Consider the following 27931-nt stretch of genomic DNA (forward strand, 5'->3'; position numbering starts at 1 on the left):
TCGGGTCAAGTCGGGTTCGGTTCAAGTCAATAATTTGCGGGTTATAATCAGGTTGGGTCATTTCCAAGTCTGGTCATACTCGGATTCAAGTCGGGTTATGTTCAAGTCTATAATTTGCAGGTTACAATCAGGTCGGGTCATTTCCAAGTCAGATCATATTCGGGTTCAACTAACTATAAATAGATATTTATCATTTTTATCAAGCTAATTATTTCCTTTCACTTTAATATATATGGCAATATACTAGGAAACTATAGTCTATAATTTAGAAAGATAAATATTTCCTTTTACCATACAACAAATATATACGATATTTTGTGTCAAAAAAAAAATACTATATTTAATTCTTAAATTTGAGAATGATACTATATTTAATATATACCACCCACACCTCCTTTATGATTCACCGTAAATTGCACCAATTTCATTCGATGAAAATTACCTAGCAATACGGAGCATAGGAGAGAGAAAGACAAGAGAAGAGAGGAAGAAGTACCAAGTAAAAAGGAACAGAGGAGAGAAAAAGAGAAAGGAAGAGAAGAAGGGTTGTGCCGCACAAACTGTTTGGTGCGGGTGGACACACCTAATAGTTTATGTTTTTCATAATATTTTGTAGAGCAAATTAAAGTTGTATTGATATGCAAAATTAAGATAGTGCAACATGATAACAATGATTTCCAACACTTATTATGCACTGACTTTACATAGTTCTTTATTTGCTGAACTTTTTAATTTAACCAAAGCAATCATCAAAGTTAATGAAAATAATAATAAGACATACATGAATTAAAAGCAAGAATTACACAATACGACAACCACAACAATAATACTTGTGTATGTTAAATTACGATATGAAATACTTTAGGTGGAAGTAAACTTGTAGGAGGCATGACATAAGGTACCATGGTCCCAACTAGTATGAATAAGCTCAGCCTTCCACTTTTCACCAGCCGCCCCGACGACGACGTGCAATGGATAAAAATGCTCCGACAATGGATGTGCCAATTCCCAGTTTTGTGCTTTGGTTTCATATGTATTCACTTCTTCAAACCTGAATACCACCACAAAAATCATACGTAGTTATATACTTCGTATATAATACTCCATATTAGTGAAATGAGTATAAAAATATTTTAAAGTTGTAAAAAATAAAAAATCAAAGCCAGGTTTTTTTTTTTTTTTTTGATTCTCTGTATCAAACTTTAGCTTTTGTTACTTTGAAAAAAGGATCGATGGTATTATAATACTTCAAATTTAAAAAAATAAACTTAAAATAAATTTAGTTGGATTTATTTATTTTGAAATATTAAAAAAAAAAAAAAAAAAAAAAAAAAGAAGTAATATTTTAAAAGTGAAAACAGTTATATTTGGATTCGGATCTATTGAACCTATAGATCTACGAAATCTAGATTTGGAAATTCAAATCCACATATACGAATTCAAGTTTGGATTTGGATTCAGTCAAATACGACTTAGCTTGCTAGTCCGTTACCATCCCTAGATCAAGGTCGGCCCTAGTTCAATTTTCTCAAATTGAAGAATCGAGTATGGATTTATTTGGATTATGTTTTGAGATCAATTAATCATTTTATTTATTTATTTATTTATTTGGTATTTTAGGATAAAAAATTACAAAAATTAACCAATGAATAATGTATAAATTTATTAGATAATTATTTAAGCCACATATATGTATTTTTTTTTTTTTGAGGGGAAAGCCACATATATGAACTTAAAGCATTATATATATATGACAAGTTGACAACGTTTATTTTTTTTTTTTAGAAAAAAAATGTCATGAATAATACAGTACAACTTTTGAGCTTTTGAAATTTAAATATGACAAGTTGACAACGTTTTGGTTATTTCTTAATATTACAACATTTGGGGTCTCAATTTTAAACAGGCCGAAATCGATTGCTACTTGTTTAACAGGTTAAATATGCTATGTGTTGCTCTATGATTGGCTAACAATTTTTTTCATTTCTCTCTCCTCCCCTCTAACACTACCATTTTTCCACCTCCAACAACCCTGCTTTCCATATCCAACCATCGGAAAATGCACCACCTCCACCTGCCCACCCAATCCTTCAACAACCCCGACCCACCTTGAAAACCGTCCCCTCCCATGCCTACCCACCCCAACCATCACAATTCAAGCTTCAATTCCCCTACCCCTCCACGAGCCCAAAACCCTACCCCACCATCCACCATTATCAAAACCCCTCAAAATAGGTCGGGGTCGTGGTGGCCTCGGGGATCACAGGTTTGGTTGTCAGTGGTGGGGGAAAGCAAGATCCGGGTTGGTCAGTGATTGTGGTGGGCGAGCAGGTAGGATCAGGTAAGGGGGTAGGCTGACAACCGGTGCTGGCGGGGGAGGAGGTGCGTGGTTGGCGTGGAAGTGGGAGGGGGGAGGCTAGTGATTTTTTTAATCAAAATTTAGAAAAAAAAAATCAAATTTTAATTGTGTAGACCAATTATACGATAACATGTGTCATGTGTAGTCTTTTAAGTAGGTTACAAGTTTTTTTGATTTGCTAGCGCTTAATTTTGAGACCCCTAAAGGTTGTCATAGTATCAAGAAATAATGAAATGGCTGATTGACTTATTTAAATTCAACCATCTAAAGATCGTATTATTTATGAAAGTTTTTCCTATTTTTTTAAAATAAGAGAACAAGGTTGCATATAGATTTTACATCTACGGATTTAAGATTCTTGGATCAACATATTAGAATTCGAATAATTTGAAGCCAAATTTAGAAAGTGGATCCAGATCCATCCCGAATTGGCCGTGGATAAAATCTGACCCATTGTCATCCCTAAATTTTGTAGTTCTCATTAAAAGGCTAAAAATGTCTTAATTACCTTCCTTTAGTGAGAGCAACGTCAAGCCACGAGTCAAAGTCAGCAGCCCAAGGAGCAACACCACCATGATGATGAGGGGTTTCGTCCAAAGGGTGTGTCGCACTTCCGGAACCAATAATGAGTACACCTTCGTCTTTCAGTGGCGCCAACGCCCGCCCCAAGTTGTAGTGGTACGTTCCGTCCATTTTCGGCTGAACGGAGAGCTGACATACCGGAATGTCAGCCTCCGGATACATGTACATAAGAGGCACCCATGCACCATGATCAAGCCCACGTTTTTTGTCAATGTGCACCGTGTCGAACCCTGACTTTTTCAGAATTTCTTCTACTCGGCTAGCCAAGTCTGGTGACCCTGGAGCTGGATACTTCAACTGATCCATAATTAACCAAACCAAAAAAAAAAATATTTATTTGTTACTTGAGTCACATACTCACGTTATCAAGTGTATAATAATATTTCATACTACGTGTTACATAACTTTATAACATTAATAATGCTAAACTCATTTAGAAAATAAAAAATGTCACGCCTATTAGCTAAATTGACATGTGACATTATTATTTAACATCATTGTATCACAAACACAGTACATATGATTGAAATATAAAGAAAAGTATAGATACATTTACGAAAAATAAATTATCGTAAACATCATAAAACATAAGTAATCCGTAAGAAATAAGGCACGGTCCAAAAATAGGAAAAATATTATTTACCTTGTACATGGCTTCAGGATAATCATCAAAATCGTAGATAGTATCATTGAGATGAACATCATTAACAGCAGGATGATCAGTTTCCCAGTGACCGGAGATCACAAGTATCGCCTTCGGCTTCTTCGAAAATACTTTTTCTTTCCAAGTTTCAAAGAATGGCCTTAAGGGATGTGTGTCTTCTACTGTCAAAATTGGGTTTCCATGGGTTATGAAGAAGGTTTCATTGATTATATTCTTATCTTCTCCACCCATTTTCATTTTTTTAAGGAGTTATTGAACAAAATTTAGTAGGGTTATTATGATATTGAAACAATTGTGGTTTCGCGACTATTATAACAGTAATTGTGGTTTCGTATTGTACCACGCATTTCATTTTTCCTAAACTTTTAAGTAAATTGGATGTACAATAAATATTGTACATCCGTTATAAAGTTACTCCTAAAATGAGTAAAAGTTTTCCTAAAATGAATAAAAGTTACCCTGATATAAATAAAAGTTACGAAATATTTATGCTTTATCGATAAAAGTTACCCAAAAAATTGTAAAAGTGACCCTAAATTTGATAAAAAGTAACCCCGGATGTACAGTTATTATTGTACACCGGATGTATACAAAAGTTATTCTTCATTTTTTTAAGGTAAGAAAAAAGAGGAAACATTAGGAAACTTTTACACGAGGGGAATTCCTAATGCGTCTGACGAGAGGATAGGAATTAAAGAAGAGTTGTATGAAGACTAATGCACATACTACCAATAACTAAATGACCCACATCAGCAGCCCAGTTTGCCACTCTGTTTGCCTGTCGATAAATATGTCGAATGTTCCACTTGTCGAATTTGCTAAGAAGGTAGCGTATGTATGTAATGATATGCTCGATCTCCAATGGAGTGACCAGGTATCAATAAATGAGTTGATTAGTAGCAAATTATCACTTTCCAATTTCCATGTGAATATTTTTTATCCCTTTCTCCAGAGCTAGAAGAATGCATTTGTGAAGAGAAGTAGCTTCTTCTATGAAAACCTTGGTGTTGCCGAGATTGAAATTGCACGCTCCAATAACTGTCTCAGTGCTGTCTCTCTATAATGATTTCCGCACCTGCAGAGTTGTTGAGAACCGAACCACATATTTAATTGTTGGACTTAATTAATTTTGTAGTATTTTTGTAAGTATTTAGGCGGCCTACATATATATAAATTAAAGGTGATCAACATCAGCCCGACCCGCTATCCCAACCCAAAAATAGGGATAGTTTGGGCAAGCCTAAAAACGCAAGTTTAGTTAAAAAAAAGTCCGAACTTGGCTCGAAAAAACCCGAAATGCTCATTTTAACTCGACAAACTCGCTACTTTTTACGTGTTTGGACACGAGAAATTATGATAAGGCCCGGCCCGACCCGATTTTTATATGTGTAGCATAATTAAGTGTGGCCAACCAAACAAATCCAACGATCGACAGATAAACTAATTAAAGTAAATTTGTGTGGTTAGATTATTAAAGTGTTCTAGTGTTTTCATTATTAAAGTGTTCTAAATTATATTATAATTTAGAGAATACTCCGTAAATTACTTGGTTGTAGAAAATGGTTATTATTTGTAGATGTCATTTCTCTGATATGATGAGTCCCATGAAATTTAATTCTTAGACTTTAGAGATATTAGATTGAGAGTAATTAATGCAACTACTCTATCACCTTAACCTCAATTTATTAGGTAATATACAATAGGGCACATAGCAAAAAGAGGAAGCGCACGTTACTCGTGACAAAAGTATTATAATAATAATAACTATTCTTTTAGGAGTAAGTACTTTGCCCATAAGTAAAAAATAATATAGATGTAGTCAAGTAGCTAAAATTATCGAGTTCTTCTTGTATACGCTGCTCAACAAGGCGACAAAGACATACAACGTAATAACAGCATGTTAAGAAAAGTGCTGGAAGATGCAACCTCATTAACAAACTTAATCAAACTAAAACTCTATTTACCTACTCTAAGATTAAGACACCAACCTATAAAAACCTCCTATTAATTAGCTGGGAAACGCTAGAATTGGTTAATCCTTATTCTTTAATCTAGTACTTGTACGTACAATGAGTTCGTTGCATATATTGTAGTAAGATTTGAATCCACAACTGTTATAGCTAGATCAGGCGGCACGTCATTATGAGCATGGCACTTATGTCCTGAGGTAACCTAATTTGTAAATCAATTCAACAAATTAAATAATAGGTTAAGCCATAAGTTTTGGATTTGGAGTGGTTATTAAAGTCACAAACTGTTATTTAATTCTTTCGATCATAAAAAAAAAAAATCATGTTAATTTGTGTAAAAGTTTTTAGTCTAACGAGTTCCTATCATTCTATTTCTTTACAGATAGTGTATGTACAAAACAACTAGAGTCCTTACGTGTTAGTAATACACAAAATAAATATTATATTCCACGCTCATGAAAATATTCAATATCAAATTATAACATCATCATCAATTCCTCATCATGCATAATAGAATATTAGTAAAATATATTTGAAGTTCTTCTTAGCCTTTTAGAAACGCACTTACATATGTTATTTAGAAATTTTATTATTTTAACACTTTTCCTCACATGTAAGGTCCCTTAAATTTCTTCTCATGTGAATTTGTGATGTTGCATGGGGTTAGAGCCTATTTTTTACTCCTCGTCTCCTCCTCATCACATAGACCTAATGTGCTCATTAATCAAAGATTGTGGGTCTAGCTTTGATGATGACCTTGTCAAATATGAGTCAGGACGCACTCACAATTAAGAGAGTTCATTTCGTCAGTCCAAATGAGGTTCCATTCAAAGTCATATGCCAATAGAAGGAATAATCCTAGCCTTATAAAATGTATAACTTTCTTTCTTTATTCAATAATGCAGGACACTTACATGTATTGTTTGAAAAGTTTATACTTCCACAAACATTGTTAGGCAGGGGCGAAGCCATAGGGGTTCTGGTGGAAGACTATCCCCCGTAGCCCAACCGTAAACTCTTTTATTATCAATGTTGGCCTCCTTAAGAAGTTAAGTTAATAGAATATAGTAAATGTTCATGAAATAAAAACGTTACTCTAGCATTTGTAGTTTTGCGCAGTGATAAATATAGTAAGTGTCCATGAAATCTACTCTAGCGCAGCGGTAAGTTACATACAACCGCTAATCACCGCAAGACCGCAAGTCACATGTTAAATTCTTGGTATTTATTTTTATATATCCTTTTAATCTTTCTTTTTGTTAACTTTGGACATTTTTATTTTTTTATTTTTTTATTTTTTTTATATGATTACTTTTTTGACAAACTTTTCAATAAATCGGATGTAAAATAAATTTGTATATTCGTTATAAAGTTGCGTCTAAAATGAGTAAAATTTACCCTAATATGAATAAAAGTTAAAGTACTCTGATATAAATAAAAGTCATGAAGTACTTATGCTTTATTGATAAAAGTTACCTAAATAATTGCAAAGAAAAATGGAATCTAAAAATCCAACCTTTGGCCGGTCTGACAATAAAAATCCAACCTTCTATTAATCTCACAAAAATCCAACCTTTGCCCCCCACCTTCTTTGACAGGTCCATTTGACCTTGAACCTGTTAAACAAGTTAAATTTTTTTTTTCCTTTTTTTTTTCTTTCTCCTTCCTCCTTCATCCTTCCTTTCTCTTTCCTTCCCCTCCCTATTTTCCGGTCACCGACCCAAAACCACCCAACCACGACCACTTAGAACCCACACCCTAACCCCCCCCCCCCAAATTCGAGCCACCCTAACCCCTCCCCCATGAAAACTGACCACCCCAAGCCCCTCTCCCATGAAAACCGACCACCCTAACCCCCTCCCCTTCAAAATCCGACCACCCTGATCCCCTCCCCTTCAAAATTCGACCACCCTAAGGTGGTAGTGGTGGCAGTGGAATTGGGTGGTTAGGTACGGTGGGGATGGGGGATTTTCTGTTTTTTTTTTTTTTCTTTTAATTTTTTTTAAATGATTAAAAAAATAATTGACCAAATAATAGCTGACACGTGACACGTAACTTACAAAAACAGAAACGATAATGAATGAATGTGGCCAAATAGAAACGATAATCAAAAGCCACAGTGAGACATAAGGCACAAACAGTATGGTATATTATGAATTTTCATCGACTTTAACCATAATTGGATTGTAGTATTAGACTTTTCATTCGAAACTACTCAAGGTCTCAACATCCAATTAACGTTAGTAGTTGTCATGTCCTGATTAGTGACAATTGTCAATGGTTTAAATTTAAAAGACGTGGATAAGTACCAATCGGAAGTTCATTGAAAACCTCTTCATGGATATTTAATTTTCCAAATGATTGACAGTGTAATAAATTTTTGGGTCCAAAGTTTGGGGGAGGGGGGGCTCTTTCCTTTCTACAAATGATAAGCTAGTCCACACGGATGTACATGTTACGCAAAATACGACACTTATACTGTTAGTTGAAAATTTTAAAAAGAAAATTTTAAAAAAAGACAAACATATGTATCGCATTCAATTCTTGGTGCTAGGCACAAGATTTCGTGTTTCAACCTTCTACAATCCACACATGCATGTATGATTTATCATCGTAACGCCGATGTGTGATATTCATGGTTGAGAGAGTGACATGCATGACTATGTATGCTAAGAGATCAAGTGGTACTCTACACAATATAATTTGAGCGATAATTAATATTCACTATGGACTATAACCTACTCATGCAATAAGGTCCTTGTACATTGTGGTCTTTGTGGATTTAGGTTCGATATATAAGGTTTTTTTTTTACTATGATGTACTTAGTATCTGTTAAAATTAGAGTGCACCTATACAAATGCATGAGACATTATTTTGAATGGTTTTGGAAGAATTGAATACGATTACTCCATTAGCTTTCAGATCGATCTCCTTAAAACCGAAAACTTCTTATTAACATATAGAACTTCACCTAATAAATATTCATTTCATTGTTGTTCAATTCAAATGTTTAATAAATAACGTATTTTCTACAATTGTAAATAGGCAAAGCCATGCATTGTTGATTTTATATCGTTTTCATCGTATCATATACACATTTACGGAAAATTAAATATTGATAGGTCTCCCAAAAGACTTTGCCTTTGACAACAAACTCACAATTGTACCAAAAATTAAAAAAATAAAAAAAAAATCACTCTCGCTCTCACCATCATAATGATTAGCAAACACAAAATCACATTAAGATATTGTCTTCTTTAATTCCAAATCGACATTTCGAATCTCTTTTAGAAAAAAAAAAACAACATTTCCATTTATTTTCATAGTGTTACATTATCTTCTTTCTCTTCGTGTTCAATTTCGGACCATGTATTTTAATTAGAGATGAAAGATGGTTTTCTTCTACTAGTTGCTTGTCTTCCCTTTAGTGTCGATGTGGTAGCTAGCAACTACTCCTTTAATTTAAATCTTATACTTCATCCGTTTCTAAATAATTAACACGGTCAAATTTGACACCCATGTCAACGCTAAATTTATATTACCATATATTTATATTAATACATATTTAATAAAATATTTTACGATAAAAATTAATTTTTATACGTCACTAAAAAAAATGATGATAAATATAACTTATGTTTTTTTGAAACAATGACTAAACTTAGTATATATATGAATAATGAAAAAAATTAAACGTTTTAAGTATTTATGAACGAAGGCAGTAAATCTTTTTTTTTTTTTTTTTTCGGTCCATTGTATGTAGCTAGTTGCTCATGGTCCAATTATACAGATCTATTGATTGACAAGTAAAGAGCAAGAGAATGTGAAATATGTTAAGAGTAAATTTGGCATATACTTGTATGTCGACATGTCGTTAAGTATGAAGTAGAGGGTGTGTATGTAGTCACTATAGCTATAAAGTGTGTGTCTCTACGTTACAAGTTGGATGATGATTTGATAATGTAAATTGTGTATTTGTCTTTACTTTTGGTACTTTTGATCTTGTTTAATTTTGGCAAAACTTTTCAATCATGTTGTTAATACTTAATATTAATCATTTTGAAGTGATCGTATGTCTAAACATGGTTGGTGGAAAATTTCACAGTACAATCATTTTTATTTATTTTTATTTTTAACGTGGCAAACTAATTAAAATTTAACTGGCTGCATAGGTACCCCTCAGCGCGAGATCGATTACTGTTGAATTACACCATGATTGATTGTCTTCTTCTAATAATATATTACGTAGATAAGATTGTTCGTACTCATATTAAAAATTGTCAAATATTAGGATATCAAAATTCATGGAATAAAATAATGAATATCGTAATATTATACTTTAATTTGTATGAATTATGAACCTATTGAAAGCACCACATAAGTGCGCTATTGTAATAAATACAAGTTTAATTTAACTAGGATAGAAGAATGTTATAGATGATTCTTAATTTAATAAACCACTAGTTTTTAGGCCCGCGCGATGCCTCGGGTTATTACATGAAACTAATTGATCATTAATATACCATGTAATTTATGATTTAATTTTCTTGTAATAAAATTTGTTATTCATATTGCCATTTGCTAGTTATTAATATTTTGTATTCAAAAAGTTACATAAAGAATCACATAGCTTGGTGGTAAGACATTTAATTCTTGAATTAGATGTTGTGAGTTCAAAACTTGTGGAGAACTTTTTTTTTATAATTATTACGAGTGCATGACATGTAATGAAAATCAATGGAAGAGAGAGCCACGTGGCGTTATGAGTACTTGAATGAATGACGTGGCATAGTGAGGGGAGCTTACGTGACACGTAGACGTTGTTAGAAACGCCTTTTAATATATTAGTATAGATAAGAATGAACAATAAAAGTATAATACGGAGTAATACTCTTTTTTTTTTTTTTGACAGAATAATAAGACTTGTTAATTTGTAATATGTTGGTAATTTGACTAACTACTCATAATAATTAAACTAACTAACTAAGTAATAATCCTCAAATAACATAAAATAAAAAGATGTTTTAAACTTTTAACCCATGAGCTCTAAGATTTTATGCTTTGTTTATCCTACTATATGCCAATAAATTAAGTAATTAAATAATATCTTGTATTCAATTCACAAAACAACACGTAAATTTACTTGATAGTCTTTTTTTTTTTGAGGAGAAATTTACTTGATAGTCTTAAAAGGAACAAGTCTTAACAAAACTACCCTAAAAATTTTTTTAACACTAAAACAAAACACCAACTTTAATTAGATTTAACCGCAAATGTTGTATATAGAGTATAATTTTCTTTTTTGAAAGATAGAGTATAATTCTCTATTGAATAGCCAATTAATTTATTTTTCAAAAAAAAAAACCTAATCTTTTGTGCAAAATAATCAGGGGCTTTTGTCGATCCCACACGGCAAAATTAATGTTTCGTAACCAATTAAGTTGGGTAGCTTGAGCTTTCACAAATAAAAACAAATTATGTATCATTATCACTATCAACTTTTCACGGGCTACCCAACTTATCACGCTAAAATTCCCTTAATTTGGTTTAATTTTTTCCCTTAATAAATATGTAAATTAAACACTATATAGGACTAATGTTCAATACTCTAAATTCTCCATAAATTTATTTTGAGTTTAACATGGTACTTTATGTGAAATGGAATACATGAGGCTTTAAGGCCTTGTTTAGTTCACCTTATTTTTACTTATTTCAAAAAAAAAAAAAAAGTTCGGATCAGATTAGAAAAAATGAATTCAGATCAGAACATTATTTTATGTGCTGTTTTTTATCGCTAAATATCTTTAATTTCGTATTGAAAAAAAATTGTGAAAATTACATTTTAATAGACTACACATTATTATGAATCTAACAAGATCTCAATTGATATATTTTTTTTCCTTAGAGATTATCGTACACTTAAGGTCAAAATTTGGTCAAATCAGACAATCAGATCAGATCAAATCAGATCCAAGTAGACCAGATCATATTACACCATACTAGATTAGATTAGACCAGTAAAAATAATGTGAACCAAACAAAACCTAAGTTAAATCGATGATATACTTTCAGGAGTTTGATACACTTTTCACTTTTCCTCCATTCTTTTACACGTTTTTTTATTTCATGTTTTTGGTGTCTGATATTGAAATTCTTTTTTTTTTTTTTAATTTATTTTATTATATACTGAGTACTTCGGCTCTTCCTTTCTGAATTTTTCTTACCATGCTTATATCGAATTAAGCTAAGAATATTTCCTCCCTTAATAATATTACATATTGCTTTTATCGTACGGAGTAATTACTTATTTTTGTTTATTTAATTTAACCGTTTCTTTTTTATTAATCACATTTTCATCTTCATCAATTGACGGGCCAAAAAAGTGAGGCAATATAGGCCCATCCAAAAAGAAACATGATGGACTGTGTATCCCATTGGGTAATAAATACTACGTAATTGTCTTACTAGAGAGTTAATGCCAAAGCTTTTTCAACAAATAAAAATATAGAAAAAAAGAAAGTAAAGTAAAATATATTTGCCAATATCAATTGGTTGTTGGTGCAGCGGTGATTGAGACTACACTTGGTAGTGTGTTCGATCCCGTACAACAGCAATTTGAAGCGGATTAGAAACTAACCACCCATAATTGATCCTTAAATAATCCGAATTAACCCAAGGAGTGAACCGGGTGATACACCAAAAAATAGTATAATTGCCAATTGGGTTTCATAACTTCATCACTTTCGTATAGTTTCATCTATATTAATCTATTCCTTTCTAGGGTTATCATAAGTTAAAATTATATATTAGGCCCAAATGTTAGGTTGGGACATGCCCTCCTTTGCCCTAACATAACAATGACACACAATTACACAAAAACGGATCTATGTTTAAAGATTCGATTTTTAGTTTTAATACCCCATTTGCATGTGCATATTATTTTACAATAAAAATAATTTATGATTTATAAAATTAATATTTACTGATCAAAAGTTATTTTTACAATTCACTGATTTTCTTCTTTATTTTCTATTTTAAAGTTATTACTTAACTTTACTAACTATTAATAAAGAATGATTACATATATTATTTGTTTTGGTACTACTACGAGGAGTTCCCACCGCCTTTGGCAAGTGGACTAATCTCCCGCGTGAGTTTGCATGAATACCTCGATGAACATCAGTCTGAAAATGTTAAATTGATTTTCAATGAATATTTTTTTTTTTTTTAATTAGGGAAAGAATAGATACATTGTATATATGCATGGATTGAGAAAATTCTACATTTCAGTTCAAAAAACTAGCTTGTAGACGATTTAGATTGAATGTACTCGTGTTTGTCTGGATTAAAATGGGATTTAATAGTAAATTTATTTTCCAAATAAAGTGCATATAAAGTCTCTGAATTATAAGGCTTTGTCATAGTTCATGTATGTACAGTACATACATGAACTATGACATAGCCTAATGTACACATTATCTTCACTTTTAGGAGGGGTGGGGGGAAGGGAGAAATAAGATTAGAGTTAATAAGCTAAAATAAAATAATAATAATAATAATAATAATAATAATAATAATAATAATAATAATAATAATAATAATAATAATAATAATAATAATAATAATAATAATAATAATAATAATAATAATAAAAAATAAATAAATAAATGTGTCAAAAAAAAAATAGAAAAAATAATTTCTACGGAAAAATAAGATCTATGTACGGTGTACTAAATTAATTAGAAAAGTTCATATGAACTATAAATCAAAATCGCGTGAACATGTATCGAACCCACCATATGACATTCCTAATTTTAAATTCCAACTTCTGAAATTTGACATTGGTGGAAAAATATTTCGAAGTAAGTAGTACAAAGTAAGAAAAAAAAAAAAAACTCTAATGCATAAACGAATGGTTTAGATTTATGAATATCTTTGTCTAAAAATAAAAAAATAAAAAAATGATTTATGAATATCTATGCTATTTCTTACAGCTATATGTTAAATCATTATTAATTAGTTGTGCAATTTAATTGAGTTCATTGTCTTTATTTACGCCGGGTTAAATCTTTAGTTTTTTTTTTTTAAGATTATTGAATTTTATTGTTTTTAGTGTTCAAAACTGTGACATTTTAACCTAGAGTGATTTATTGGATTTGCCAGATTCCAATTCGGTCTAAGCATTTAATCAAAAACCCAGACACTAATTAAATAGGCAATATTACCGAATTTACAATAATACTTAGTAACAAAAGAGGGGGGGGGGGGGAGAGAAGGCTTAATCACCTTGTTAAAAATCTGAAAAATAATCATTATAAATAGAAGATGCTAGACATTTACGTAAGTATAAACAACTAACCGACTTCTATTACGATATTTTTTTTAATACTTCTTTTGGAGGAGAACAAATCATGGATAACACAAGCCTAGCAATGATACTTGCAATTTGGTTCATTGCTTTTCATTTCATTAAAATATTATTTACTAGCCAAACTTCCAAACTTCTTCCTCCAGGCCCTAAACCACTTCCAATTATTGGCAACATTCTTGAAGTTGGTGACAAACCTCACCAGTCATTTGCTAACCTCGCCAGGATTCACGGCCCTCTAATATCCCTACGTTTAGGCAGTGTCACAACTATTGTTGTATCATCAGCCGAAAGTAGCCAAAGAAATGTTCTTAAAAAAAGACTACCCTCTTTCTAACCGTACTGTTCCTAATTCTGTCACTGCTGGTGACCACCACAAACTCACCATGTCGTGGTTGCCTGTCTCCCCAAAGTGGAGGAATTTTAGAAAGATCACGGCCGTTCATTTACTTTCTCCTCAAAGACTTGATAGTTGCCAAAGCCTTAGGCATGCCAAGGTACAACAACTTTTTCAATATGTACAAGAATGTGCACAAAAAGGGCAAGCCGTTGATATTGGCAAGGCTGCATTTACTACATCCCTCAATTTGTTATCAAAACTATTCTTTTCGGTCGAATTAGCCCACCATAAATCCCATACATCTCAACAATTCAAAGAACTTATATGGAATATTATGGAAGATATTGGCAAGCCTAACTATGCTGATTACTTTCCAATCTTAGGATGTGTCGATCCTTCGGGTATTCGACGGCGATTAGCGTCTAGTTTTGACAAGCTAATTGCTGTTTTTCAAAGTATAATCACTCAAAGGCTTGGTAGTACAACAACAAAGACAAATGATGTGCTTGACGTTCTTCTCAACCTCTACAAACAGAAGGAGCTTAGCATGGGCGAGATTAACCATCTTCTAGTCGTAAGTTCATTTTATTTGTCCATCAATTACGGTGCAATATGAATTTTTTTTATTTTTTTATTTATGTAGATAGAATATCATATTAGTTCTTAGATTCACACCAAAGATTTTAAAAAAATAAGCTAATTATCAAGCTAGCATTAACTAATTCGTAATGTTTTTTACTCTAGCAATAATGAGCTTGTGCATGCAATGACATGACGTGATTTTTCAAGAAACACAATTTACATTATAACGATTCATTGATGGGATATGTGACAAATACATAAACCACATTTATTTGGACCTCATTAAACTCTCATCTGTCACAATCACAAATTCACGACAATATGTTAAAGGACCAACTCAACCAAAAGCTTAAACTGATGGTTGATGCCCAAGAATATGTTTTATACTCTATCACTCCCCCTCACATGAAAGACCCTTTGGGCTTGAAATGTGGATGCAACACAGGCCGCCCACCCATACCTGGTGCGAATTAATTCCACTTTGAAGGAGGGGCGGGTGAGATTCGAACCTGTGACCTTTGTGTCACGTTGGCTCCGATACCATGTTAAAGGACCAACTCAACGAAAAGCTTAAACTGATGGTTGATGCCCAATCAGTTTTTAATTAAAGTATACTTGTTAGTTGTTATAACTCTTTCCATCTAATTGTCTTACACTCTTACTATACTAGCAATGATTTGCAACAAATATAGGAAATAGTAAATAAATAATAAAAAAATATATATATATATATATTATACAATTGAAAGAGTAATATTTTGATGTATTTGAATGAAAAAAGCGAAATAGTAAGAGAGATTAGAGCGCAATCGGTGCATGCACAATAAAACAAGAAAATTCCGTTAAGAACAATCAAATTGTCAGATAATATAAACTCCTTGATTAGAGTGATTTTCATTGATCAATATTTATAGGGTTACAATGATCAATATTTATAGGGTTACAATGAGTAACCTAATCATATTAGGTAACTATAAGATATGTATAGATATCAAAGATAATCTTATACAAAATATATCCTAAACCTAGGATGAGAATATTCTATGGATATTCTCTATCACACCCCCGTAGTCGGAGCGGGAGAAAATCGGATGCTCAGACTAGATCTGAATCACGCATCGAGCGGTAAGGATAGTATGGTAACCCATGATCAAAAGAGAAGTAGTAGACATATGCCGGTGATGACGATTAGAAGCAACAGCCACGACCTACGTAGAGTAGAGATAAGCACTGCTAGGCCGGAGGAGAAGGAGAAGAGCCGCACACAGACTTGGGCTAAGTTGCAGATCCAGAGAAGAAGAAGCTAAGGGATCAAACCATCATCGGGAAGAAGACACTACACTACTACGGGAAATCACAGTTGAAGAAAAAACAAATAAGATAGCATAAATCCCACACCACTTAACCACTAGTAAGTGTTTACCTCTAAAAAAAAATTGACCTACACAACAAGATAAATTCCACCAAATTAAAACAAGCTAAGTAGCGGTTGGACTTAGAGAATAACATATTCCACCGCATGTACTTGTGATAATTAAAATTAACAATAAATTGAAAAGGTAAAAAATATAAGTGTTGTTAGTGCCAAAAATCCAACACTCCCTTTAAGTTATTGTAGTGTAGTTGAACAAGGCTCCTGCCAAGTAGAATGGGTCAGGAGCAAGACTACAATGCAACTAAGGTGGTGGAGGCCAACAACGACATTGAGAAAAAAAAAAAGACAAACAAAAGGGTGGTTCGTCTCGTGGGTCTGGCTCATCCAAGACTATTATCAATCATCGGATACGCTATGCAAGATTGCATTTCACTCACAGATTAGGCTAAAGAAGGAAGACTATGAGTGAGCTAGGTGACGTATTAGGTGGAGAACCAAGAGGTAGAGGTGGTGCACAAAGCTCCTATGTGTGTTGGGAATTAGTTGGAGCACAAGAGGGGTTGCCGGTGATGGTCAACCATCGTACTCCATAATTAAAACGCGGAAGCAAAAAAAAAGTGTGTTTTATGTAATTGTTTGTGAATCCCGCCGGTGGGTTTAATTTTCTAACCCACCGGCAGGGGAAGAGAAAATTTTAGATATAAACAATCCCAAGATCTAACCTAAGCTGTGATACCATGTCAGATAATATAAACTCCTTGATTAGAGTGATTTCCATTGATCAATATTTATAGGGTTACAATGATCAATATTTATAGGGTTACAATGAGTAACCTAATCATATTAGGTAACTATAAGATATGTATAGATATCAAAGATAATCTTATACAAAATATATCCTAAACCTAGGATGAGAATATTCTATGGATATTCTCTATCACAAATGATAGATTGATTAATAAGAACATTATTTTATAAGATAAAGAAAGTATACATTGTTTAATAGATAGTACAAAATAGAAAAATACATTCTAGCTAAAAGTGGCAAATACAAATATAATAACTTACAAAAGCGATGTCTGTGATTGGGAGAGTGTTAGACCTCACATTTTCTACAATAGGTCAAGGGTGCAAATGATTAGACCCTACAAATATCTACAAAAATTTAATTAAAGAAAATCCATTGATTAGGTTATATTGTATTCTATAATAATTGGTAAAATAAGTTATAAAGCTGTTAAATTAATTGCCAACTTGTTTCATTAAAATAAGTATAATTTATGAATTTCAGGACATATTTGATGCCGGAACTGACACTACATCAAGTACTTTTGAATGGGCAATGGCAGAGTTAATTCGGAATTCTAAAATGATGGACAAAGCTCAAAAAGAAATAGAGCAAGTCTTGGGCAAGGATAGACAAATTCAAGAATCAGACATTATTAAGTTACCTTACTTACAGGCAATTATCAAAGAAACATTGCGACTACACCCACCAACTGTATTTCTCTTGCCTTGTAAAGCTAATTGTGATGTTGAACTATTTGGATATGTTGTGCCAAAGGATGCACAAATACTTGTTAATTTATGGGCTATCGGAAGAGATCCTCAAGTATGAGAGAACCCTGACTTATTTTCACCAGAGAGGTTTATGGGTTCTGAGATTGATGTTAAAAGAAGAGATTTCGGTCTGATACCTTTTGGAGCTGGAAGGAGGATATGCCCCGGAATGAATCTGGCTATTAGAATGTTAACTTTAATGTTAGCGACTCTACTTCAATTTTTCAATTGGAAGCTTGAAGAAGGTATGGATCCAAAAGATTTGGACATGGATGACAAATTTGGGATTGCTTTACAAAAGACTAAGCCTCTTCATTCCGGTCCTTAAGTATTGATTATAATATATTGTCTTATGTATTAGTCACCTCATCTTGTTACACGTTTTACTTACTTCATAATTATTGTATTTACTGTTGATTAGTTATATTGTTGTTCAATCAATAAAATGTTGCCAATTGTTAGCTAACTTCTGTGTTAAATTCAATTTTAAGTAGACAAGTATTTCAAACCCTGCTACTAGTATATGAAATTTGCAATTTGCATGATGGATTCAGATTGGGCTTTGAACCATGCGTAAGCTTAAATATAGGCCAATAGTTGGGCTCATGACCTAGGCCTATTTTTGGGCCAATCCATTAACAATCCATCTTCCGACATTTTGTGATAAAGCCCAGTCGGTATAAATTGGGCTTTAAGAGGTTGAACGGTCTTGGAGGCTCAAGCAGTCATGCCCAATTCTCTCACCTAATAACTGGCTAATTACACCAGTCAATGCATGTATCACTAATAATTGGGCTGTATTTAAGTTTTTTTTTTTTCGATTTTGCTGCATTGGCTTAATTTTATGTATACTCGGGTATATAATATACGAGACTATATATTATACTTATCTAATGACCTTACCTCATTCATATACGTAGTATAATTCAAGCTAGTTTATTGAATAAGTTGAAAATAGCAATTTTATCATTGGTTAGGTATTTAATTATATTGATGTTCAAAGTTCTTTGTTCAATGAGTTTAATGGTTATGTGTAAATGTTTAATTAGAAGAAGAAAACTTTATGAAGCACTCCGTATAATCATTTTTATAGGTGTGGTTTTAAATACAGTATGATTTTAGTTTTATAGGATCTTATGAATCTGTCTAGATGAAAATAAAAGGTGGTGGTTAGCTAGCTAGGTTCTTAATTATACGATTATACGATTGAATGATATTGATATGATCCAACATATACTAACACTTTAAATTGATATTCTACTTTGTACTTGTATACATGTATCAATTCATCATACACATTTTTTTTTTCTTGTTGTAACGGTATATAGTTTAGTGAAGAAACCAACCCTATCTTCATATTCTTCAATGCACAACACCTTAGCCAATGAGTAGTTGAAGAAGATCGATAAAAAAAGATATGCAATTTATGCGGACACCAACTCGGAATCTGTTTTTGTACTAGCACCCTAGGCACAAGAAGTAATTTCTCAATAATAATCAATAACTTTCATAATTTTTTATAATGGTCCAACCATACATATTAATATGCTTTGAAGTTCAGTACCAATTAATTTACTCAAACAACCTTGCACGGCACTTCATTCATGTTCAAATTTAAGTTGCCTTATTTTTCTATATTGAGGTGTTAATTGAATATAGAATATCTATTTATATTCCTAAAATTTTTACGTTTATGCTTTGCAGTTATTAAGGAAATAGCGCCCATCCAACAAATGAAACGTTAGTTTCTATAGCTCATATGAAGTTTAATAATAATAATAATAATAATAATAATAATAATATGGAGGAGACCAGCATGATTCTAAATGAAAACTCAACTCTTATGCTCTTTGAGTCAAATTTTGTGGACCGTGCATTTAAAAGTGACGATAATAGTTAAGGAATCATCAACCTTAAGAACCTTTAGTCAAGATAATTTGACCTCACAACATCAATGTTATGAAGTGAGATTTGAACCAATTACACCAATCTTTAGCAGTATGTACCTATGTACTTAACAATTCATAAATGATTCAACAATATAAATTACTTCCTCTGTTACGTATTATAAGAGATGGTTATAAAAGGCAGATAAGAACTTTATCAAATTGTAAGTATGTATAAATTATTATGTTGATTATTTCATCTATTTACATAATATATTTATCTAATCTCTTTCTCAAATTATATGTCATGAGATTGTGGTGAGAGTAAAGAAACAGAGCAACTATTCTACATTCTGTTGAACTAAAGCATATATGAACACTTGACTTAACGAGCCTAAAATATTCTTTAAAAAAAACTTTTTTTTTTCTTTTCTTTTTTTTTTTTGAAATATATTCTTTCAAAACATTTAATAAACAGTAAAATATGACTTTCATGACAACTTGACAAGAAGTTGTCTTATTCTTTAAGTATTTAGATTCAGTATTACTATGCAAATATCTAGATCCAATACATCGGAAGTTTCTTAAGTTGATGATTATAGTCTTACGGACTAGATATTAGACTTTAATTAGCAATTTAGCATACCTCGAGACTAGGGGTAAGAAATAAAAAGAAATGCTTTAATGATCCATTTCATGTCTTTGACCATTAATATATATCTAGTGAAAATATTTATAAAATATATATTACTTTGGAATAACTTCATAAAATCACACATGATATATATTTTTTTCACACAATGTGTACAAGATACAAATTACAATTACAATTTTAAAATTTTGACTATTTAAATAGCACGATTATATTAGAAGGGAAAAAAGGAAATTAAAGGAGTATGATCTATGGGAGCATTCATTAACACATTACTTGTAAGGTTTAATGAGCACCATAAAGAGTAATACATTCCATAATCTCAAGTAAATTAGGGTATATGGTAGCAAGAAAACTACCCAAACAAACCCTTTACTAAATTAAAAACTCAGCCAAAAAACAAGCTAAGCTATTAATCAAAGCTAAATTGGGAGTAATTAATTAAAAACACTCAATATTATGATGATGTACAAATATTATATTTCATCTCCCAAACAAACCCCTTAATTAAACCATAAATTTATCGCATAAAGTAGCACCCTTATTAGCTTGTTGCTTCTTAAACCCAAAGCACATAATTCCCACATTTCGTTCCTCTTCTTCTTCACCAAAAAACGGAGACTTTTCTCTAGGGTTGCCAAATGAGAAGCTTCTCCTATGAGACTTGTTGTAACACTTCCCTCGAGGCGATGACCGTGGGGACGATGAGCTCGTAGACGAGGTAGACCACGATAAGGGGCTCGAGTAAGAGTTACAGGATGATAATGACAACGATGATGTAGGAGTAACATGAGAGGAGCGACTCCTACTACTACTACGACTAAACGAGGAAATAAAAGCACGAAATATTTTGTTATATTTCGTGCTTTTTTTATTACAAGACGACCCTCTTAACGAGTACGAAGGCGGGGGTGTTAGGGGAGGGACAATATTGTCATTTTTTCTAAAAATAGGATGTTTAGGAGTACCTGGTTGTGATTCCCACATAAAAGGTATAGTTGCACCTGTTGCACCATAATATACCCTAAAAGAAGTTTCACCTGTTGTTTCTAAACTTTGCTTATTTTCTTTGGACGAAAATACCCTTGCCATTGGAAATGGCTCCATTTTTAGTAGGAATTTCTTGAGCTTTCTCTCTCTACTCTCTTTCTCTCTCTAGATCTGAATCTTGGATTTGAATGAATTAGTGGAGTTTATTTTTGAAGGGTTTTAAATAGAAGATTGGAGCCTACCTTCAAGGGCCTAACACATGGAAGTAGGTTTATATATATAAAAAAAATATATATATTAATAAATGTATGTGAGGGTTTATTGCATTAATTATTTGGCTCGGAATAAATAGGCACTGGTCCATTTATGCATTTATTTAAATCCTTTAATTTTAGATATGTGTATATATTATTTTGGTCCAAATTTAATTTTAGATATGTAGTGAGATCTCTATCACTATAAAAATAATTCTTGTTGTGAATTTTATTTTTTTTTTTAAAGTTTTGGACGTATTATAGAAAATAATTTTTGAACAATTTTAAAAATTTTAGTTGCTAATTATAATAAGTTATTAGGTTTTATTATCGCTTATTATAAATCATATTTTCAGTTGTTCGTACATGGTTAAACAATTAAACTAGGAATAATGTACTAATGTGTGTGTATCGCGAATTTTGAGTACGTAGTATTGTACTGAGCACGTGGCTCCAAAAAATGTTATAGGTATATGTAAATAAGAATTTGTATAGTTTAAGGAACAAACAATAATATACAAATACATTTTACCAAATTAGTACTATAGAATTTGTGATTCAAGTATCATGCATTACGGAGTACGTATCACCATTTGTATAAGTCCATCACAACTCTAAATTTCTAACTTGCCATAGTTAACATGACAATACTATTTTACGTTTCATGTTACATTCACAAAGTTAGAAAACGATATCTTAACTCGGTCTCACTTAAAACTTGTTAAATTTAACTCGACTTACAATGCACGGCCATAGTGACAACATAGGAAGGTAGCACGTCTAGCACAAGATTAGTTATGTTGAACGTAACGAAGGTACCGAAACAGATGACGCGGGGGTTATCTGAACTAAATTGATGAAGGTGTTATGGTGAGAAGATGGGGCTAAGCGGTTAATGGTTGTTGGTATTGTGGTTACAATAAATGACAAAAATATAAATATATAAAAATTGTTGGATCACAAAATATTTCCTCCATTAGATGCATCATTTTTAAAATTACGGACTAGTCCATTTTTGAAGTAGAGAGAGATAAGAGAAACAAAATAAAGAGGGCTTGTTAAATTTCGAAAGAATATGAAATGGGTCTGGGCAACCCGAACTAGGAGGAGGAGAAATTGGTCCACAAACTAGGCTTTGGATCTTCCACACTAAAACCAATTGACAATAATAGGAGTAACTCCTCTACCTTATAAAGTGGAACCACCTTTCCTCTTTCTCTGATGTGGGACACTCACAAGTGGGCTACAATGGGTTTCAACAGGGCTCATGTGATATTAAAGAGATGGAGAGAATTTATGAACTACTCCCTCTGTCCCCAATTGTTTGCTCTAGACTATAAATCTACTTTATTAAGGCTTTGGGCAAAAAATGGTGCACATGGGTTGACACAATTATCAATGAGGAGAGAGATAAAGAGAGTGCAAGTGAAAAAACATGTTAAAAGTAGTATGGGGCAATCTTTTGGGGACACCTTACAAAGAAAAGTGGAGCAAACAATTAAGGACAGATAGAGTAGAAGAGAAAGTGATAATCTTTTTATCGAAAGTGATGCACGTAATAAAATACGGAGGAAGTAATTATACAAGTACTAAAGTAGCTAGGCATAAAAGCATTTGATGATGCATAAACTAATCTATAAACGGTCTGCAGTTGTATAATTCCCACATGCACATGCGTGTATGCAGTTTTTTGCAGATTTCGGCAACTATTCTCATCCGTTTTCCTTTTCTTATGGATCTATCCTTTGGTTTTTATGATCATAGTTTAACCTGAAATTCACTGCTATTAAATTCTTGCATTTTCGGTTGTAATTTTGTGATGTATTCGTGATGCGAGTTTGTGTCCGATTTGATATTTCTTGTTTCTTATGTTAGACCTAATGACATGGGCTTATTGTGCATGCATATTATCAAACCAAAATAAAACAAAACGGTCTTATATTAATATATATAGATGATAATAAAAGTTTAAATAATTCAGATAATGTAATTTCATACAAAATAAGTTGAACCAAACAAAGCCTAATTTGTTTTTTAATTCAAATGTCCAGTTAGGGCTTGTTCTCTTCAGCTTATTTTCAATTCAGTTCAGTTCAGTTCAGTTTTTATTTTAATTTCCTTCTCTTATAAAATATTCAATTTAGTTTAGTTCAGTTCAGTTCAGCTGTAATATGTTCAGTTCAGTTTAATTTAGTTCAGTTCAACTTAGTTCTGTCAATCAGAACAAACCCTTAGTCTAATTTCTCATCAGTAACTTGATACACGCATTGTTGAGTATTTAGTTTATCACATTTGTATCAATATGTGAAAGTTCAATAATCTTATATCGGTTGTGTGCATTAACCATTGGCTGAAAGCGTGACGCGTCACCCCTATACAATACGAGTAGTTCCTAGCTTAACTAACGCAACTTAGGCAGTTCATATGAATGATTGCAATAGAATAACAAAATTTCTGGACTTTCCTCACTGATAAGATGCTTAGAAGAGTCATTCTTAAGCTCAATTAATAGCAAATAAACTGCCATTTTCAAAGTCTCTTGTCTTGAATCATGAATGTGTTCCTTAAGGAAAAACGCTCTCACGGCACCTATGCATTTAAATTTCAAGTACGTACTATTGCAGGCGTCAATAAACAACAACAGCAACAAAAATTTTAAAAAACCAAAATAAAATAAAATAAAATAATTGTGACAAAAAATTAGGTTTATTTAATTAAACTTACCAAAATAAAATTTGCATGCAGTTCATGAGGCTATCAATAATAATAATGTCCAACAACCTCACCAATCTCAATGGATTATGGACCTCAGTTGAAGTTTCTGGCCCTACAAATATTAATCCTATTGATAGCCACTGTTTACCATATTTGTACGTACATGTAATTTATTTTAGATTTTTAGGGCATAATAATAAGTTTTTGAAAAAGATGGTGTAACGTTTTCCCTTTTAAAAAAACTAATTCCAATTCATTAATTTATTATATGGTTAGACCATATTGTATGTCAACTAACTTTTTTTTTGTATGGTTAGAACCTAGTGTATGTCAAATAGCAGTGTTTGTTTTTGGAAGGATGAGATAGTTTATTAGAATAATATGGTGAATACTTTAATGTAACTAGCCTTCTGGCCCGTGCAATGCACGGCTTGTTCATAGAAAATTGCATTGAGAGATGAGTGAGGAAATACCAATAAATAATTATGAGTGTAATATGTAACTGAAAACATAATTAAAGAAATAAAAATTTTGGGACTTTAATTTAAAATGAGACTTAATAGAAAGAAGATGGAGGGACTAAAATCAAAGAGAGAAAATAAAAAGGTTGAATTAAAGAGGGAAGATGAAGATAAAGTGTTTAATGAAAGAGTTAAGAAGAATTGTATAATTAAAAATAAAAAATATAAAACGACATGTGACACATTGAGTTGAAGAAGATGATAGGGAAGTGTAATAGAATGATGACATATGTCTTTTTGGTTTTCTAAGTATAGACTAAGTATAGATATAGATTGCTTAGTGTTTTGGAATAAGAATTTTAGTTATGTCTTTTTTGAACAAGTCACAAAGGTGGAAACAAATTTGATTATGCTATGGGTTGAGTAGCGAGTATTTTTTTTAAAAAAATATGCATCCAAATTAGATTAGACAATACTGATACAAGATAAAATGGACCAATGACCAAATTTATAAAGAGTGGCCGGTTTAGACTTAATTAAGCTATATATTTAGATTATTAAATGTGGCATTGAAACCTAACAATTTACAATCATATAAATATAGTTATATATCTTCATATTCTTCACTCCTGGGACATCAATTGTCAATTGTACAAAATAATATCCTTTGTGTAATTCTGGGGATCATTAAAATAAAAGAAAATTTAGCAACATACTACCTAGCACATATTTATGTCCTTTATATATATTTCAAAATAATTAAAAGTGACGTATAAGGGACTTTTCTAATTTACTGAACTAAGCTGAATTGATTGGAGCTGACTGAATTAAACTGAACTGAATAGAGCTGAAATGAATTGTTTATGAGAGAATGAAATTGAAAACTGAACTGAACTGAATAGAGCTGACATGAATTGTTTATGAGAAAATAAAGGAAATTAGAAACTGAAATGAAATTAAGCTGAAGAGAACAAGCCCTAAGTTATTATCACAATTAATGTATCCAATATATTTTCTTGGATAATTTCATTTAGTAGATAATACATATAAAGTGCTAGTGCTATATACTTAAAAACTAATTATATATAGTCGGTAGCATTAAACATTTGTCCTCATTAGTCACTACAGGACCATGATGTTATTTTCAACAAATAAATATTTCATGAGTAAATTTTATTGTGTTGGACGTTGAAGTGGTTATGAACAATCAACAAAGACTCTTTATTGCAAACTAAGATCGAATCTAAAAAATCACTAATGAAACAATTTCTTTTCTTTTCCTCGATCTTTTATTCTAATCCATAATTTATTGACTCTGAATATCTCATTTTGCATTAATTTTCTTTATTTCCACCAAAAACACGCAATCTGTCCTCAAATACCAATTATAAATCTCTATTCAATAATCATCATAACTTTCAGTGCATTATTCATAACTAGTAGTCTAGTACCAATTGATACATGTAGAAAATAATGGAAGCCACAATTTCAATTGCTTCAAGCACTTTCATGTTGAAATTTGTATGGTATTTGGATGATTAAATTTGTTCAAATTTCATTTTAGTTTATGGTATTTGGATGATTAGATTTTTTCGTTTAAATTTCATTTTAGTTTACGGTATTTGGATGATTAGATTTTTTCGTTTAAATTTCAATTTAGTATTTATGAATTACACGTATTTACTTTTACAAACATTTCGAACATTTTGCTGAAGAACATATTTGAAAAAAAATATATATATTTTTCTACAACCGGCAGATAAAAGAGAAATTATAAAAAGCCATATTATATCCTTCAATGTTGTAGCACGTACTATTTAAATGTTTACACATCACTCTTATCCTACGAACATCATATCATTATCGTTTAAACCACCATAAATTAGTAAAACGGTACATCATCATCAATATGCATCAATGCATGATACCATTAACAAGAAGGAAATTTGAGCCCTCCAAAGAGCTACACGCATAGTTTCTTCTTCAATCATATAGTCGTACCAAGTAGCAATATGATTGCTAGGTTAGTACATTAGTCAAAACAATAATTGTACGAAGCTACTACATATGCCACCACTATAACTCACGAACTTCAATACGTGGAAGGTTGTGCGAGTGTGCGGATCAATAGGGAATGAAATGTGCAATTAGCAAATTTTACCTACTAAATTGCACGGGGATTGATGTTTTTTTTTTTTTTTTTTTTTTTTTGTGTGTTTAAAGAGCCACAAGGGCGGGGTGAGAATCGATCCCAGGATCTCCTGAAATCGGGAAGGGAGCTCTAACAACTTGAGCTATCCCTCACTCTCGGGGATTGATGTTAACAATTGGCAAATTTCACCTACAAAACTACATTAATTAAGTCATCTTGGCCAAATAATTCCTTGCATTAGTTTTGGAAAGAATTATTTTTTTGTTACACGTTGATTATATAATGTATAACCGCATATAATTGGCCTCGTACATTTGTATGTATATATTGCAATTCAATTATTAATTGATAAAACGTCATGTAGCATATACGAAAGAAATTTGAATCCAACTAATGAGTAGCAATTAAATCTAATTAGTTACACAATAATCAAAACTACTCCGTACTATGTATACATGAATAGATGAGAGCATTATTGTAGGAAATTAGTAACACATATTGTAGGAATACACGACATTTTCGAAGATCAATCTTCTCTGAATGTAGTTGTGATTTCATATATAGTTCTTTATTAACAACAAATATCACGATATGGGAATGATAGACTACTAATAGCAAACAACTTTTAACTATAAAGACGTGTAAATAACAAAACTACACTCATTTAAAATTACTACACCGTATAATTTTATTTGTTGAATCGAAACCTGTAAAAAGTAAATCAACCAGGAGGGTAGAAAATCGTTTTCGTAGATGTGATATAATTTAATTTTTTTTATTAATGAATCAACTTTTATCATTAAAAAAAGTCTATAATTTTGAAATATACTATGAAATGATTTAAGAAACGGTAACCAACAAAAGGAAGAGCGTAGCGGATCCAAAATAACTAAACATAGTTGTAATTAACTAAACTAAACTAAAATTTGTCAAGGATTTCAATAGACTATCTAGTAAGAGTAGTAACCATTAATTAATTAATCTGATGGCATGGTTTGGTTTCAAATTTCAATTGATGAC

General features: G+C 31.7%; 1 protein-coding gene and 1 pseudogene across 1 annotated transcript; one reads left to right on the top strand and one right to left on the bottom strand.

Annotated features, from left to right (window-relative positions):
• Positions 1-837: 837 nt before the first annotated feature.
• Positions 838-3842, bottom strand: LOC145556764 (4,5-DOPA dioxygenase extradiol 1-like). Its single transcript, XM_081618412.1, has 3 exons — positions 3585-3842; positions 2868-3238; positions 838-1051 (listed from the first exon to the last, which is right to left on the bottom strand). Exons 1-3 carry the CDS (start codon positions 3840-3842, stop codon positions 862-864), a joined length of 819 nt encoding a protein of 272 aa, XP_081474538.1. The 3' UTR covers positions 838-861.
• Positions 3843-13931: 10089 nt separating this feature from the next.
• LOC145556765 (cytochrome P450 76AD1-like) lies at positions 13932-18129 on the top strand (annotated as a pseudogene).
• Positions 18130-27931: the final 9802 nt, after the last annotated feature.

The sequence above is a fragment of the Chenopodium album genome, chromosome 8 (genome assembly GCF_948465745.1).
Source record: "Chenopodium album chromosome 8, dcCheAlbu1.1, whole genome shotgun sequence".
Classification (NCBI taxonomy): domain Eukaryota; kingdom Viridiplantae; phylum Streptophyta; class Magnoliopsida; order Caryophyllales; family Amaranthaceae; genus Chenopodium; species Chenopodium album.